Source organism: Cynocephalus volans, chromosome 11 (assembly GCF_027409185.1).
Source record: "Cynocephalus volans isolate mCynVol1 chromosome 11, mCynVol1.pri, whole genome shotgun sequence".
Taxonomy (NCBI): domain Eukaryota; kingdom Metazoa; phylum Chordata; class Mammalia; order Dermoptera; family Cynocephalidae; genus Cynocephalus; species Cynocephalus volans.
Genome location: NC_084470.1, coordinates 91,023,583 through 91,040,327, shown reverse-complemented (window position 1 = coordinate 91,040,327; position 16,745 = coordinate 91,023,583). Strand labels below are relative to the sequence as shown.

Genomic DNA, 16,745 nt, shown 5'->3' with positions numbered 1-16,745 from the left:
TAGCATCTTTGGGGACCAGCTCATCAGAGGGTAGCCTGAGGAGCAGGGGATTACTCTAGAAGATCAACTGGCACAGGGAGCCAATTAGAACTTGGGTTAAAAATGTTTAAGAAGCTAATGTTTAAGAGGCATTTGGGAAAAAAAGAAATAAAGGCATCCAGATTGGAAAGGAAGAAGTAAACTATTTGCAGATGACATGATTTTGTATATAGAAAATCACATGCATGTGCGCGCGCGCGCGCGCACACACACACACACACACACACACACCCCTATCAGAACTAATAAATGAGTTCAGCAAGGTTGCAGGATTAACAAGATTAATACACAAAGATCAATTGTATTTCTTTACACTAGTAATGAACAATATGGAATGAAGTTGAAAAATGATTCCATTTATAATAGCATCAGAATAACAAAAGAAGTGCAAGACCTCTATCCTAAAAACTACAAAATATCATTGAAAGAATTTTAAGAAGAGTTAAATGGAAAGACATTCTGTGTTCATGGATCAGAGACAATATTTTTAAGATAACAATACTATCCAAATTGATGCACAGATACAACGCAACTCTTATCAAAATCCTTGCTGGCTCTTTTTCAGAAATTGATAAACTTATCCTAAAATTTAGAAGGAAATGCAAGGGACCCAGAATAGCCAAACAAACATCAAAAAAGAAGGACAAAGTTGTTGAATTCACACTTCCTGATTTGAAAGCTTGCTATAAAGTTACAGTAATTGAAACAGCATGGTACTGACTTAAGAACAGACATACAGAGCAATAGAGTAGAATTAAGAGCACAGATATAAACCCTTACATTTATGGTCAATTGATTTTTGGCAGGGGTGCCAAGACAATTTAATAGGGAAAGAATAGTATTTTCAACAAATGGTGTTGGGACAACTGGCTATCAACATGCAAAAGAATGAAGGTGGGTCCTTACTCACACTATCTACAAAATCACCTCAAAGTGAATCAAAGACCTAATCACAAAAACTAAGCTATAAAAGTCTTTGGGAAACATAGGCATAAATCTTTGTGACTTTGGATTAGGTAATGGTTTCTTAGATATGGCACCAAAGACACAAGCAACTAAAGAAAACATAAATTGGACTTCATAAAAATTTAAAACTTTTGTAATTCAAAGGATACTATCAAGAAAGTGAAAAGGCAACCCACTGAATGGGAGAAAATATTTGCAAATCATGTATCTAATTAGGGACTTGTATCCAGAATATGTAAAGAATTCTTACAATGCAACAATAAAAAAAAATAAGCCAATTAAAAAATAGGGAAAAGATTTGAACAGACATTTCTCTAAGGAAAACAAACAAATGGCCAATAAGCACAGGAAAAGATGCTTGACATTATTCACTAGAGAAATGCAAATCAAAACCACAGTGAGATTCCACTTCATACCCACTAGGGTAGCTACAATCAAACATCTGTACAATAACAAGTGCTGTTGAGGATGCAGAGAAATCAGAACCCTCATACACTGCTGGTGGGAATGTCAGTGGTGCAGCTGCTTTGGAAAGCGGTTGGGCAGTTCCTCAAATAGTTAAACATAGAATTACCTTATGACCCCAATATGCAGTTCCTAGATATTTACCCATGAGAAATGAAAACATGCACACACACACACAAACTTGGACACCAATGTTCACAGTCCCATTATTTATAATAGCCAAAAAGTAGAAATAATCTAAATGCCTATCAACTGATGAATGAATTAATAAAATGTGGTACCTCTACATAATGACACATTAATTCAGCTATACAAAGAAATGAAGTACTGATTCATGCTACAGCTTGGGTGAACCTTGAAAACATTATGCTAAGCGAAAGAAGCCAGTTGCAAAAGACCACATGTTGTCTGATTCATTTATATGCAAAGTCCAGAATAGGCAAATCTGTAGAGACAGAATATAGGTTCGTGGTTGCCAGGGGCTGGAGGCTGTGGAAAATGGGGGTGACTACTGAAGGTGTGGGGTTTCTTTTTTGGGTGATAAAAATGTTCTGGAACTAAGGGTGATGGTACACAATTTTGAGAATATACTAAAAACTATTGAACTGTATACTTTAAAAAAATAAATAAAAGAAAGTTCAGCAGCTGAATTCAGAGAAGGCCAGCTTGATGAATGACTTCCTGAATCTCTGCCTCCACAAGGTTTTCATTCACTATGTCACTCACCACTTCAAAGGGATCCCATGGGTTTCTTACTCGGTTTTTCTGCAAGAGATGATGTTTCCATTTTGGCCAAAAGTAACAGCAGCGATAATCCCCCATCTTGCTTTAATAAAGATACAAGTGATGGCTTGCCGTTACGGACTGTTAAATTTTAGTCAGAGTAGCAATTCATGAATGGTCTCAAAGGTTTTTCTTACCTGGTAAACATGTTCTCAAATGTCCTCTCAGCCTTGAGGATAGGACTTGACCGTGTCTAAGAAATACCTTTAGTCATTAAATGCAAGATACTGTTGATCAGAAGTTTTCTGTCTGGGACCAGCCAACTCAGTGCACACTGAAAGGGCACATTTTTAATTTCCACACATATTTTTGGATTTACTGAGATACAGTAAGAGCACTTCTCTAAAGCCACAGGACCACTCTCTCTTTCCCTAACATACTTTCTTCTTCCTCCTTCACGCTGCAGTACACACACACACGCACGCACGCACGCACGCACACACACGCACACACACCACAATGAGCTAGCGTGGTGTAGATGTTTGGGGAGAAGAGAGGCATGCGCTGAAATGTCCCTGTTCAAAGTCTAGGACTTTGGTACAAGATCTTCAGTACGAGCTGGAGACTAAAGGCAACATCATCTTTGAACTCAGAGGCATTGCACAATGTTGCTGTGACATGCACTTAGAGCGTCAACGCCAGCCAGTCCTTGCTCTTTAGGAAGCTAACAGGATGCTGGGTTGGGGTCTCTGTGCCTGGGGTGCTCTGGGTGCAAATGCAGTGGGGGTGGGATCTGTTCGCATCCGTGCCTCACTGCTCACCAGCCAGAAATGCCCCAGGTCTCTGCTGTTCCCAGGGTAGTTGCCATCCTAGCAGCCAACAGAGGGCACTAGAGACCCAGGGGACAGTGACTCACAGTAGATTTTCTGACTGGGGTTCAGCCTTCCAGGGAACCCGGAATTGTGAGGTTTTTGGCATCAGCATTGACTGGGACGCTTCTGTCATTCTCTTCGTGTGAAAGCTCTGGCTCGTACCTTGGGTCTCATTATGGCCCAGGGGTCTGTGTTCTATGACAAATAAGGGACATTTGATTTCAACAGCACCACTGGATATATGCTCCTCCCTCCCAATCTCATCCTTGAGCATATTTTCACTGTTTCTTAGTCTTTCCCCAACCAAAGCCTAGAAGAGTGAGTGCAGGGTTCCAAGACGCTACCTCGAGCTCAGTCATCTTTGTCCCCCCAACCTCTTTTCCTGCAGATTCAAACCTGTTTACAAATCATGCGCATGGCTGGAGGTGCCAATAAACTGGAGCGTTCAGGTTGTTTTCTGGAATGTTTCATGGTTCTGATCATTAGAAGTGAATGTGTAGACTCTGAGCCTTATTTCTTTAGTCCCTGAAAAAAAAATCTATCACATAATTTGATCTCCTTTTGGGATGAGTCTATATGTCACCCCTTCAAGACACATAAGGAGACAATACAGGCTGCGTTTTATGAAAGTCCTGGTTTCAAAGTATTTAACCTTTTTTGCATTCAATTGCAGTGAAATGATGCTTAATACAAACTATGAAATCCTTGATTTTGTTCTACTGTGGTGACTTTCTGTGGTGCCCTGTGTATATGCCAATTGGTGGGTGATGTGGCCAATCATGAGATGTCTGTTTCATTAGCTGCTTTATAAAAGGTACACTTAATAAACATTTTTTTTTTCATACATTGCTTTGCCCTCTTTTTCCTGCTCAGAAACAGTGACCATAGCTGATGGCTTGCAGACTCCAGTTCTCCTGAAGGGCTCCAGAGCTCTGCCTGATTGTGACAGGTGCATGCACTGTAAGCACCTTAGAGGTTCTAAGATTCAGGAATGAACCTCTTGTTTGATGTCCCCAAACCCACTATGTGTCAGAATCTAACTCTGGAGATAGTAGGATTCTAGATTGTCACTTTAAAAGGACCCTAACAAATATTACTTAAAGGAGGATTTGGAGACCACCTGCAGAATCACAAATGGGTTTGTGTTAAAATGCAGATTCCTGGGCCCCACTACTGAATTGGACTCTGGAGCTGGGGCCCCTAGAACCTGCATTTTAAATAAGAGTCGCCCATGATGCGTACATAGTGCATGAGAGGGAGTGTGACTCCCTTCTGCCTCACCCCATTCTCACTACACCTTCAATGCACTTTTCTGTGCATTACTTCTTAAGGAGATTCCTGAAGAAAACAGAACTCCTCAGACGTACATCCCTCTCAGATGTGGGTCCTTTCTCTAATTCTGCGAACTTCTTGGGTAATTGAGCACTTGCCACAGTCTGCCCTTGGAGAAAGGGTGGACTTGAGAAATTGGAGTCATAATAAAATGCAGTTCCAGTAAATAACAGGATGGTGAAGATCTCTGCATAACCCAAGATTCCAGGTCTGAACCTGATGGCCTAAGGATTCCAAGAGATATTTGGAAGGGCTGGTTCTTCGAGGAGTCTATAAGCAAGACTGGTCTTAATCCTTTTCAGCAGGAGGAGCCTGGGCCACTGGCTGGCTGTGCACCTTTTGGTGAGTCTGCTGACCTCTCTGGGCTGCAATTTTCTCATCTACAAAAACAAGAGTTGAGTGGTGAGGTGTTTAGGGGTCAAAGGTACTGATGTCTGCAACTTATTTTTTAAAAATGCATAAAGAAAGATGAGATTGGAGAGTTGGACAGAGTTGTGATGAAGCAGAGGCAGTAAAATGTTAATTGTAGAACCTAGATGTGGGTATATAGCTGTTCACTGTGAATCCTTTCAACTTCTCTCTGTGTTTGAAAATTACATATGATGTTAGAAAAAACAAAAACGGGCAAATTTTAGAGCTGAAATGGACATTAGAGATCATTTTATGGATGATCAAGTTGAGGCCAGAGAAGGCAACTAGAAGCAGAGGCAAGACTAGAACTGAAGCCCCCTATGTCCTAGCTCCCAATCCACGTGTGCTCTACTCTGCCACACTGCCCCCTGCCCCCTTCAAGACCCCTTGGACTCATGGCCAGGAATCAAAGAGAGGACACCTGAAAACTTGAAAAGTGCAGTGGAACCTTAATTTTATGAGACTTAAATGAGCGTTGCATAAATAAAAGAGAAAAGGTAAGAAAGGGTTGGGGGATACTGGCCTAAACAGATTTCTTTACTGCAGGACTTGTCAGAGCCTTTAACGTGCTAATGTCTATTGAAAACCTCTGAGAGAAATATACAGCATTTGCAAACAAATTTGACCATACAAACTCCCCTCTCCCCACTTGGGAAAAGCAGCCCTGAAGAATGTACGATTGCTGGGTTTTGTGAACTGTTTCTTTTTGTAGGGGGAGGAGATGGACATGTGGTTTCTATCACTTTCTGTTTCCACAGTGAGCCCACACTCGCACGAGTTGGACCATATGCCCTCATCACATGTCCGAGGGCTGAAGGCGTACACATGCCAATGGGCAGTGCCAGGTGTGTCAGGGGCTCGGTGTCTGGTGAGCCAATGGGGAAGTTCAGAGAGGTTTGAACCCAGTCCCTGCCCTCAGTGGTACTCAGAGAGGGTCACCTGCCTCTGCCAGCCCAAGGGCCATTTTCCTCCATTGGTGGCCATTAGCTGGCACAGAGGCAATGGAATTCATTTGGACATAATCTTCCAAGAAACACGGAGGAGCAGATACCCAGTGAGTAAGTGGAATCCCAAGAAAAAGCAAACTCAGTTCTGGTTCTTGGATTTGGCCAAGGAAAGGGACAACCAACTTTCTCTGTTTCTGTGTCTCGGGGTAGTAAAATATGTTGTTGGAGCTGGTCAGAACACACACATAGCAACCTATGAACACAAACAAAACACGGCATTCCCTGAATGCTGCCAAAACCTTTTATTGGAACCATCCTCCTAACGCCGTCACTGGTCGCTGTTCTGGGCGTGCGTGGACAGGCGGCCCCGGGGGAAGCTGAGTGCTGGTTTCTGCTGTTACAGTACAGTGAGCGCAAAGACTTGCGGTAGCTGCCTCTTAGCAACGGTCCTCCCTCACGACCGGGCACAGGGCGTGGTGGTCGGGCCGGGGCAGGGGGAAGGGCCATTGTGCTTCTGTGGCTGGGCTGTCTTTTCTTTCTGGCTTTCCTACACCACGTGCTTTCATTTTGGGGGGAAAGGAGCAGTCCCTAAGGAGAAAGAGCTCGCCAGCAGCCTCGTAGAGCAGTACCGGGGCCAGCCTGGCCTGACTGCCCTGCCCCACCACCCCTTGCCCCACCTGGCTCAGACTTCCTTCCGCAGCACCACCTTGATGCTGCTGCAGATCTGGCCCAGGGCGGCAAAGAGCGGGTTGCAGAAAGTGCGGATGCAGAGTGAGTAGATGTGGCTGATGCACTGGATCTCGATCAGGTAGCTCTTAATGCATGGCACCACTGCCCAGATGTGGCAGAAGGAGATGCAGGCGAACAGGAAGCCCCAGAGCAGGGCCAGCGGGACGCCCAGCAGCGTGGACAGCAGGCGGTAGCACCAGTACTTGGAGACGGTGAAGGTGGTGTAGCTCACCTTCCACACGCCATCGAAGCTATAGGTGCCCACGGGCTCCGCGATCACGTCTTCAAAATCCACCTGCAGGGTTGAGAAGGGGAATCCTCAACTCACAGTATCCACCCACTTCTAGAGCTTTTGCATGGGTATGTCAGAACCCCAAAGGGCTTGTTAAACCCAGATGGTTGAACCCCACCCCCTGCCGCCGCCCACAGGGATTCTGACCCACCAGGTCCAGGGTGGGGCTTGAGACTGCATTTCTCAGAAGCTCCCTACTGGGCTGCGCCACACTGTGCTAGAGCAGGAGGCACAGCACAGGCCTGTCCAAACCTCTCATTGTGTGGATGGACAAACAGGCCCAGGGAAGTTGAGGTGCTTGCTTAAGGCCAACTGTAAGTTAGAGGCAGGGCTAGAGCCACAGCTGTCACATTTTATTATTTTACGATCCTAAGGGAGCTAGAGAGTGATATTCGTCCTGAGTGCCTGTGGATAGATGGTGAACAAGCACAGGTTCCTGAACTCGTGGAGTTTATGGTGGGCAGTTACACCACACTGGTAAGTGCTCTGTTAAGGGGGAATCAGAGGTCTGTGTTCCACAAGAGGGTCATTTAATTCAGATCAGGGGTAAAAGAATCCTCCCTGGTGGAACAGACATCTTAACTAAGTTGTTACCTGAAAGTGGCCAGGTGGAGGGACAGGTGTGGGCAGGAAAAGAGTGTTTGGGGCAGGAGGAGCTGTAACTGGGAGGAGCTTGTGGGGTAGAAGTGTGGGCCCTCACGGAGGTGCAGGCGCTTTGGGAAGGCCCAGTGCAAGCCCAGAACAGCCGGAGCGAGGCTGGAAGGGGAGGCCGGATGACTTCCCTGTGATGGGCCCTTTGAAGGCTTTTGCACAGGAGTGACTTTGTCAGATCTGGGTTTTGAGCAGTTTGTTCTGGCCATTGCAGTTGGGGCTGGGAGTGAGGATAGGAGTGAGGCGCACAGCTCTGGGAGCTCTCCTGGCATGTGGCAAAGTGAGGGCAGTGCTGTCCCCAGGACGAGCTTCCCTAGCTAGGAAAGGTGTCTGGGATCTGCATGTGGTAGAGCGGCCTGAAGAACCTTGAAGAGGAGGCTGAACTTGTTTCCTTGCCCTTGTCAGCCAGAGAGTCCTTCCCCCAGGCAGGGCCCAGGGCCCCTTCTCCCCAGCCACCTGCCAGCTCCTAGGGTCAGCCATTTCCCCAGCCCCTGTGCAGCCCAGCTTTCTTTGTAAATGTGTTCCAGCATATTCCTCCTTTCAACACTTTTATCTGTGCCTGACCTCTCAGAGGTAACAGAGTGGAGAAGGGCCCTGGCTCTGGAGTCACACTGCTGAGATCTGAGTCTGCATGGCTGCTCACTGGCTGGGTGACGGGGAGCAAGTTACGTAGCTTTTCTAGGCCTCACTTTCCTAGCTTTGTCTCATAAAGATTGTTGGAGGGTTAAATAAATTAAGACATGTAAATATGCAGAATGGTATCTGGCACAGAGGACCTGAGTAATTACTGTTAGCTGTGGGTGGTGGAGGAGGTCGTTACTGAGGGCTTTCTTCAACAAGAAGCTCCAGCCTCAAAGGTGGGCTTGCAGACCAGTGCTGTTGCTGAGCGGAGGAATGACTCTGGCAGGTCACTTAACCTCTCTGAGTTTCATTCCTCATCTGTAAAAATGGTGTTGCTATTTCTTATAACCTTGTTGCGAGGAATAGAGATATTTTTCCTTCATCTATCTATCCATCTACCCACCCATTCATCTGTCCACCTGCCCATCCATCCTCCCTTCTATCCATCCATCTATCCTTCCATCCATCCATCTACCTACACGTTCATCTATCCATCTATCTACGTACCCATCCATCCATCCATCTACCTACACATTCATCTATCCATCTATCTACGTACCCATCCATCCATCCATCTATCCATCCATCCATCCACCCATCCATCCATCCATCCATCCATCCATCCATCTATCCATCCATCCATCCAAACAAACATTTATCGAGCATGCACTTTGTGTGAGGCACACCACCTCTTGGGCAGTGCTTAGCACAATATCTCAGTGCTCAGTGACAGTAATTATTTGTTCAAATGCTCTGAAGTTCCTATGAAAATATACTTCAGAAGTTCTGAAACCTGAGATCACAACTAGAATAATTATCCAGCCTACCTAGTCATAAATGTGTGTGTGTGGGTTTCAGTCTGAGCTGATAAGATGGATGGAGTCTTTCTTTCCTTCATTTTTTTCTTACAGTAATAATCCCACCCCCAAAGATCTCTCTGTGGTGTCTTTTAATTATTGTGTTTTCACAGAAGCCATTGGTGCTGACATTTGAATTACTTCCAGGGATTGCCTTTGAGTGTTATGCATGGGGCACCTGCTCTGTTTTGTGTGACTCAGAAAACAGCTATCAGAGGGCTGGGCTATGCAAGGAGAAGGCAGCTGCCTCCCTAACTCGGATTTGGGCATCAAGAGAGCTTTGGCCACAGTGTGCTAGTTTGGGGAGATATTTATAAGACCCGGCTCAGGTCTAGGCAGCTGTGCCAGTGTATCAGAAGCCCACACAGTGACTTCACTCCTTAATTCCTTTCCAGAAGTGGAAGGGAGTTGTTTTTTTCTCGGAGGGTGGTGGGCTGAGGGGCTAGATCCACTGGCTGAGCCTCAGGGCTATGTGTGTAGCTGGAGAGAGGGGCTGAGGGTGGGAGGAGGAGAATGACGGCCTCTCATTCAGCTGGTGTTCCCTTCTCAGGCATATTTATTTTTGGAACAGCAAGAGGGCCAGTTGGTTAATGGGAACCAGCCAGTGCAGCCGCTGCAGTCACTGAGAAGGTGGGGAAGTTGCAGGACACCAGGGCCAGGCATTGCTTGAGGATGTTGGGGTGGCCAGCAGCCACCCCCTGTCACAAATACCTCCCCCAGCGTCCTGCATGACTCAGTCCTTGGACATCCAGGCCTCTGGACAATTCAGATAAGGTATTTGTGGGTGGGGGAAATAGCTCTGGCAGGGGGATACACACATGGTTTCAGTCTTTATTTGGCCATTGAGTTTACTGTGTGATTTGGGGAGTGGCGCTTTCCCTCTCTGGGCCTCTGTTTTTTTTTTTTTTTTCTAACTCTACTCAGAGAGGATTGGGCCAAGATCCCTAGTGACAGAGGGTTAGCTTTGGAGTCTGAAGACTCATGCAAGTGGCACAGTTTTACTGGGTCCCAGTTTCCTTGCCTATTATTTTGCTACCTAAAGGTGGCCCACAGTCAGTGCCCCATCCCCACTCAGACAAGGGGAGTACAGAAGGTGAGAGCAAGGCTTTAGTAATATTCATAAAAATTTAACATAGTAATTTTATGTTTGTCGAATCTAATAATAATAAAAAGTAAAGCTTATATTTGCAGGCCTGTTTTTCATTTCATTACTATAACAATTAATTTTTATTGTATTTTACAAAAATATTGGTGTGCAAGAGATTGGTATAATAATAAAATTGGCCCTTCACTGTAGGAAGCTAAAATGAGGCGATAGCTGCAAAAACAGCTGAAAAATGGCAATGCTTTGCTTCTTTTGTTATATTTGGTAATAACAGTAATAGAATTCTGTTCAACTGGGATGATGACCATAGTGACACCCACAATGCATTTGGCCCTCATGGGTGTCAGTTTCTGGCCACGTAGCTCATATTTGTTATTTCACACGGCATGTAGGGGGCAAGCAGAGTGGAGCCCATGGCAGCCTGACATCAAGGCGTGTGCCGAATCCTCTCTGCAGCCTCCTTGCCCAGGGTCATTGCAGGAGCTGAGGCACAGAACACAGCACAGGCTGGTTCTGATGGGGGAGGGGGTAGCCAGGCATTATATGAAGCTTGGGGTCAAGAGCATCCTACCGAGGTATCTGGGGCATAAAGGGACTTGGGATCATGGAAAGGAGGAAGAAGAGACTGAGATAAGAGAGGGCTGCAAGGAGAAAGAAAGGAACCTGCCCTTCTGGGCATCAGCATCTCAGTGAGCCTTCAGGAAAGCTGGGGCAGGCTGGAGTGGGGGAGTGGAGGAAGTACCCCAGGTGGAATTCTAGGCTTGGCTGTGCACCAGCTCTGGTGGGGGACAGAATTATAGTTTCAACCTTCACTTGGCCATTGAGTTACTGTGTGATTTTGGGTGGTTGGCTAGTCTTCAGAGATGACCCCATTAGTCATGCCTCTCAGTGTTTATGTCCTTGGGTAGTCTCATCCCATCTTGAGCCTGGGCTTGCTCTGTGACTCACCTTAACTACCAAAATGTGGAAGAAGGGATGCTGTGCCAGTTCCAGAACTGAGCCTTAAGAAGGCCTGGAAGCTTCTGCTTTTGGGAGCCCTGAGCCATCATGTTAGAAGTCCATGGCTTTACCCTGCTCTAGAGACTGGTGGAGAGGCCACGTGAAGGTAGAGGGCTACACAGAGATAGAGACACAGCCATCCCAGAGTCCCAGCTAAGCCTTGCCTTCCAGCTATCTCTGCCAATGCCCCAGGTATATGAGTGAACCATTGCGGATATTGGCGCTCAGTGGAGCCCCAGGTGACTTTGGCCCCACGGAGCCAGCAGGACCGCCTAGCTGAGCCCTGTCAACCCATGGACATCACAGAGTGGCTGGTGCTTTAAGCCATCAAGTCTTGGGATAATTTGTTAGACAGGGGTCAAAACTTTATACAGTGTGTCTTCAGGGAACACAGGTGATGACTCTGTACTCCAGGTTTGTCCTCTGTAGGTGAGGGGCACGGGGGCAAATGCTCACCAGCTTGGCTGAGTAAGAACTTCTGTTGGCCCAGGACTGCATTTTGGAAAACTTTAGACCATTCGAAACCCAGGAGCCTCATGACACTAAGTCTTAATACCTCAATGTGGGTCCAATGCAGCCCATCTTAGAGATCATCAATAGAGGGCAAGACATGTCCAGAGGAAGGAATTGCCAGCATGGAATGACTGGTGGGCTGGATGACCCTCCATGATCCAGCCTCAGCCTGTTCCTCCCACTTTCTCTCCCATGAATTCCCTTGCAGATGCTTGGTCCTAATCCCATTTGATAATTCATTGTTCTCCTGAAGACAGAGCAGTAAAAAGGTTCTATCTGCTGTGCCAGCTCTGACTAGTTGATGGGGCTTGGCTCCCTGGAATGGTGCTATGATCCATCAGCAATGTCTGCTGTGAACACAGGTGGGGCAGGGACAGGGCCTGCTCCTCACATTTTCCAGATCTGCCCAGCACTTCCCAGTGCTGTGAAAACTTCTACACCTTGGCTTACCCTGTTTCTTCTTCTTGGAAAGACTTGTCCCCCCCATCCCACATTTTAAATTTTTCTTATTTTTAAATGCACCTTAGATACCACCTCCCCATAAAGCCGGCTCCTGATTTTCTCAGGTGAAAGTAAGTTCTTCCTCCCCTAACCTCCATGCCAGTTCATCTGGCTCTAACTCCTTGTGTTCAGCACCTTCTGTGTGTGGTCACATTATTGCAGTCTCACCCTCTCTGCTGGGCTGGATTCTTCTCAAGGGGAAGTAGCAGATCAGGTTCATCCTCATGCAACAGGGTGGCCCACATGGACCCGAACTGGGAGCAAGAGTCTGCAGAAGCGATGGGCTGCTGCTTTGTCTGGGTGTTTATTAGCTGCAGCTGATAGGCAAAGGGTGTTTGTTTTTATGAAGGAGGAGGGTGTTTTGTGGTGGATGTGGGTTGGAGGTGGGGTAGGAACTAGTATAATGAGACCATGTCTGTCTCTCTGCCCTGTTGGAAGGCCAACATGGAGCACCTGAGCAGAGAGGAGTTGAATCCAGAAGCTGAAAGACCTGCACGACCTTTTGGGCTCAAGAACCGCTGCTTTAGGGCTGGGGTGCTTAAGTGTGAGTTGGGGAGAGGGAACGGTATTGATGAGCCAGCCCTGAGCCCTCATGGAAATCACTCAGGAGGACCTTGGGGTGGGCTGGAGTCCTGAGGTGCTCGTGGAGGAGGGTGCTGGAGCCTTTCCAACTAGGGTCAGAAGGGAGAGGTGTCCCCAGGTGCACTCCCTGGCAAGCTGGAGTGCCCCAGGGATCTCGAGCATGCATTCACACCCTGAGCCCAGTGTGGGGGCTTGCACACAGTGGGTCTGTCCTGCTCATGTCCATGGCCTTAGAGACAGCACAGTGCCTGGCACGTGCCAGGCACTCAGTAACAATCTGTGGAATCAGTGTTGGTGAGAGTGGTGGGTTGGGAAAGGGAATTCCAGCTCCTCAGCTCTAACCTCCCCTGACCTTCTGTTCTGCCCTAGGCCCAGCCCCAAACTTTGGAGACCATAGTTTAAGTCTATTGGTGTATACAGGGCTCTCTGTCTTAGGCACTCATTTTCCAGCCTGGGTTCAAGGGCAGCGCCAAAAGGGACTGCCTCCCCTTTGCTGGAGGTCGAGTCCATGGACTTGGTGGGTCTATCTTCTACTCAACGTCCTTGACTTTTCTGTGTGAAACCTCAGCAGCTGGTGGCAGCTCCACCCAGCATCTATCTGCACCAGGGACTCAGGCCCAGAGAGGAAAAGGGATTTTCCTAGAATCACATAGCAAATTAATGTTGGGGCTGGGATCAGAACTGGGGTCTGCAGCATTGTTTCTGTGTCACTCATTCTAGCCCATAAGAAACCTGCTACCCAGACAGGTGCCGCCCGGGGCCCTGCCAGGTCCTTCTGAACCTTCCTGTGGGCCTCAGTCTTGTTTTTCTTTCTCTCTGTCTCTCTCAATCCCTCATTCCCTCTTCCTTCCCAGTCCCTCTATCCTGTCTTTCCCCAGTCGATGACAGACACCCCGGCGGTCCTGTTCAGACAGCTCCCCCACCCCTCCCAGCTGCAGTCCTCTCTCCCTTCCTCCTTTTCGCTATTCTTTAACAGATCGTAATATAAACCTGAAGTCTACTTGAACCTACTCGTGGTATTTATCTGACTCTGTTTTGTGATCCCTGTTCTGTATTTATAAACTTTTCATTTCACACTCATTAAAAACAAAAGAAAGAAAAAATCAAATAGCTCCCCAAACTAGAGAATGTCCAAAAAATACCAAATAACAATCTCCTCTGGGCAAAATTATTCATGGGGCTTCTTAGTTTTGTGCTGTTTTTCTGGGGCTCGGGGCCTCTAGGTGAGGACAGCTCTCAGCCCCGGGGGAGGCTGCCTAAAGCCACCACATCTGTGTGTCCGCCCCCGCCTCTCCCTCTGGATTATAATCTGGGCCTGGAGCCTGGAGTCAGCTCCCTTCTGGCTCGATAGGACCCAAGAGTCCCTCTGCACTAGCTGCCTATTGTGGGTCTCCTTTAGAGAGCACGTCTCCCAGGGGGTCCTTTCCTCCACCCCCAGTGGGTGACCTGGCTATAAATGCTGGTACATGGCTTAGTTCTCTTGTCGTCTAGACTGCAAGCTCCTTGAAGCTCCTATTCAGCTCCTATTTGTCCTGCCCTTGCTGCGTGCCGGGGGCTATGTCAGACACTTTCAACTCCCTCGTCTCATTTAATCCTCACGTTATATTTCTATTGCACAGTCTGAGATCCATTTACATGATGGAGGTTAAAGATATTTCCAGGGGAAACTGAGGCTCAGAAAACTTCGGTGACTTGTCCAGTGTCATTGTTTTTAGGTACAACAGCTGTTAAAGTCAAGTTCAGGACTATTCCTGATAGACCACACTGCAGAAACCATGACAAATAATAGTTTACATTTACACAGTGCTTTATATTTTGTAAAGTTTGCTCCCTAATTTTCCCCATTGCAGCATTTCACCCTGTGCTGTGATATATATCCTATCCCCACCACTGATGGTTTGTGTAAGTGTAACATATAGCATAACAGGAGCTGCTGTGCAGAGATGCCCCGAGTGAGGTGGGGGCACAGAGGAGGGTGCAACTGATTGCCTGGAGGAGTTGGGGAAGGCTTCCTGGAGGAGGTGACATTTGAGTTGGCCCTTGAAGGCTGAGCAGGGCATCCACCCATGGAGGAGAGGAGGCAGGCACTCCTGGCAAAGGCACAGTGTGGGGGCTGGCAGGTGGACCCAAACCAGGCAGAAGTAACAGGTTGGGCCAGACTATGCTGGGTTTGGAAAGCCAAGTGGAGAGGTTAGACTCTACCCAGCATGGGAGATGCCCCAGTGAAGGATGGCAACGCAGGGGTGGGGCTTTAGAACAAGCCCTAGCCATGTTGTCTAATCCAGTGGCCACAAGCTTTGAGCACTAGAACTGTGGCTGGTGCAACTCAAGAATTCTAAATTGTGTTTCATTTTAATTAAAATGTAAAAGCCAATACTTGATTCCGTTATTGGAAATCTTCTAAGAATGTTTGGAACAATTTGGGCATGTGAATTGGTTTTCAACTACAAATTTTATGAAATTGAATACAGAACAAATATTTCTGATAAAAATTTGGAGTCTGAACTAAGATGTACCGTAAATTACAGACTGAATTTTGAAGATGAAGAAAGACTGTACAATTGTTTGTTGGTAATTGTTTTATATTGATTATACGTGGAAATGATACTATTTAGGATATATAAGGTCAAATAAAAGTATCACGAAAATTAATTTCCTTTGTTTTTCCCTTTTTAGATGTAGTTGCTGGGAAATGTAAAATTCCATAGGATGATTGCATCCTGGGCCGCATTCTATTTCTATTGAACAGCGCTGACCTGAGAATCTGATGTATTCAGTAGGATCTGGGAGGCCCCCAGGACCTACCCCTTTAAGAGCCCCTCCGTGACTGCTGCTGGTGGTTGGGGACCCTGCTATGAGGAATTCCACTTTAGAAAGATCCCTCTGGCCACTGAGTGGAGGTTGGATTGAGGATGTGGGCCTGGAGGCAGCCAGGCTGCTGGAGTCATGGGCCGAGGAAAGAGGCCTGACTTCAGTCAAGGACCGTGGGGGAGACTCCCAAAGGCTGGACAACTCTGAGCATTCCCTTTCAGGGACCTGGTGCCCTCTGAGAGGCCTCTGCCCTGTCCTGGCTGCCGGACCTGGGGTGAGGTGAGGAGCTGGGGTGAGGCTGGCGTGGTGGCCCCCACCCCCTAGGGGAAAGCAGTGCTCTGGGGGAGAGAGTGCCCCTTCCAGGGACCACCACCCTGCTGGAAGCCGCCGTCTGGGGCTTAACCCCAAGTCCACCATGGAGAACACAGAAATGCCCCCTGGCCCAGAAAAGAGCCCAACTTGGCTGCCTATTCCTGTTCCTCCCGGGACGAGGGCCAGGACTGAATGGCAAGCGTCTCAGAGTAGTAAGAAGGCACTTTCTCTGTGACCCGTTTCCTGTGTCCTGATCAACACGTGAGTCATGTATATGCAGCTACATTTTTGCTCTTGTTTACATTAAAGGTACTTTGAGGGTTTACAATGATGTTTTTTTTTTGAAGGGTTTGGAGGAGACAGAGTAGCAAGTCTCGTTTCAGGGAAGCTGATGGCGCCTGGAGCAGAAGCCCTCCCCTGCCGAGCACCCGGCCACCGAGGCAGGCCCACAGAGCCTACCTTGACGATGTCCTCGTTAATGTTCTTAGGGTCCCGGTTCACCAGGTCAATCTCCTTGCAGTGAATGTCCTTGACGATCTGGGCCTCGAGATCTGTGTTCTCTTCGGCCATCATCGCGGAGCTGGGGGGACCTGCAGGAGGAGATCCGAGCTGTGTGGCCGGCGGGGCTGAAAATACTTGGGGCAGAGAGACCAGTTCAGTGTCCCCAGACTTGTGGCCCCGCCGGCTAAATAGGCCCCACCCAGCATGCCGGCTGACAGCTGTCCTACATAACTTCGGCCTGCCTCTCGATAAAGCCTCCCGTGGCAGGCCTCCAAGCTAAAATTAAGACTGGAGCTCTTCTGGAAGGCCGAGCACTCCTTAAAGGGGGCTGCCGCCGTACTGGCCTCACACGAGCGCGCCGAGGGCCTGGTGTTCCCTGGGCACTGCTGAGGTGGGTGACGGCCACCGTCGGGCCCCTGGATTTGCCCCACTGCTGTCAGCACTTGGGCTTCTCTGGGAGCAGCCGCCCAAGAAGAAAAGCAGGGTTGGTCCCAGCTCTGCCTCATGCCCGTTGTG

The 16,745-nt window shown here is 47.8% G+C and overlaps 1 protein-coding gene across 1 annotated transcript; it reads right to left on the bottom strand.

Moving 5' to 3' along the window:
* Positions 1–6,033: 6,033 nt before the first annotated feature.
* CAV3 (caveolin 3) lies at positions 6,034–16,442 on the bottom strand. The gene is made up of 2 exons (XM_063114594.1): positions 16,188–16,442; positions 6,034–6,779 (listed from the first exon to the last, which is right to left on the bottom strand). Exons 1-2 carry the CDS (start codon positions 16,299–16,301, stop codon positions 6,438–6,440), a joined length of 456 nt encoding a protein of 151 aa, XP_062970664.1. The 5' UTR covers positions 16,302–16,442; the 3' UTR covers positions 6,034–6,437.
* Positions 16,443–16,745: the final 303 nt, after the last annotated feature.

Excerpts from the sequence above, each read along its gene's own strand:
- CAV3 (XM_063114594.1), bottom strand. The coding sequence starts at position 16,301 with ATGATGGCCGAAGAGAACACAGATCTCGAGGCCCAGATCGTCAAGGAC. Across the intron at positions 6,780-16,187 it reads TTAACGAGGACATCGTCAAG|GTGGATTTTGAAGACGTGAT; the intron begins GTAGGCTCTGTG and ends TCAACCCTGCAG.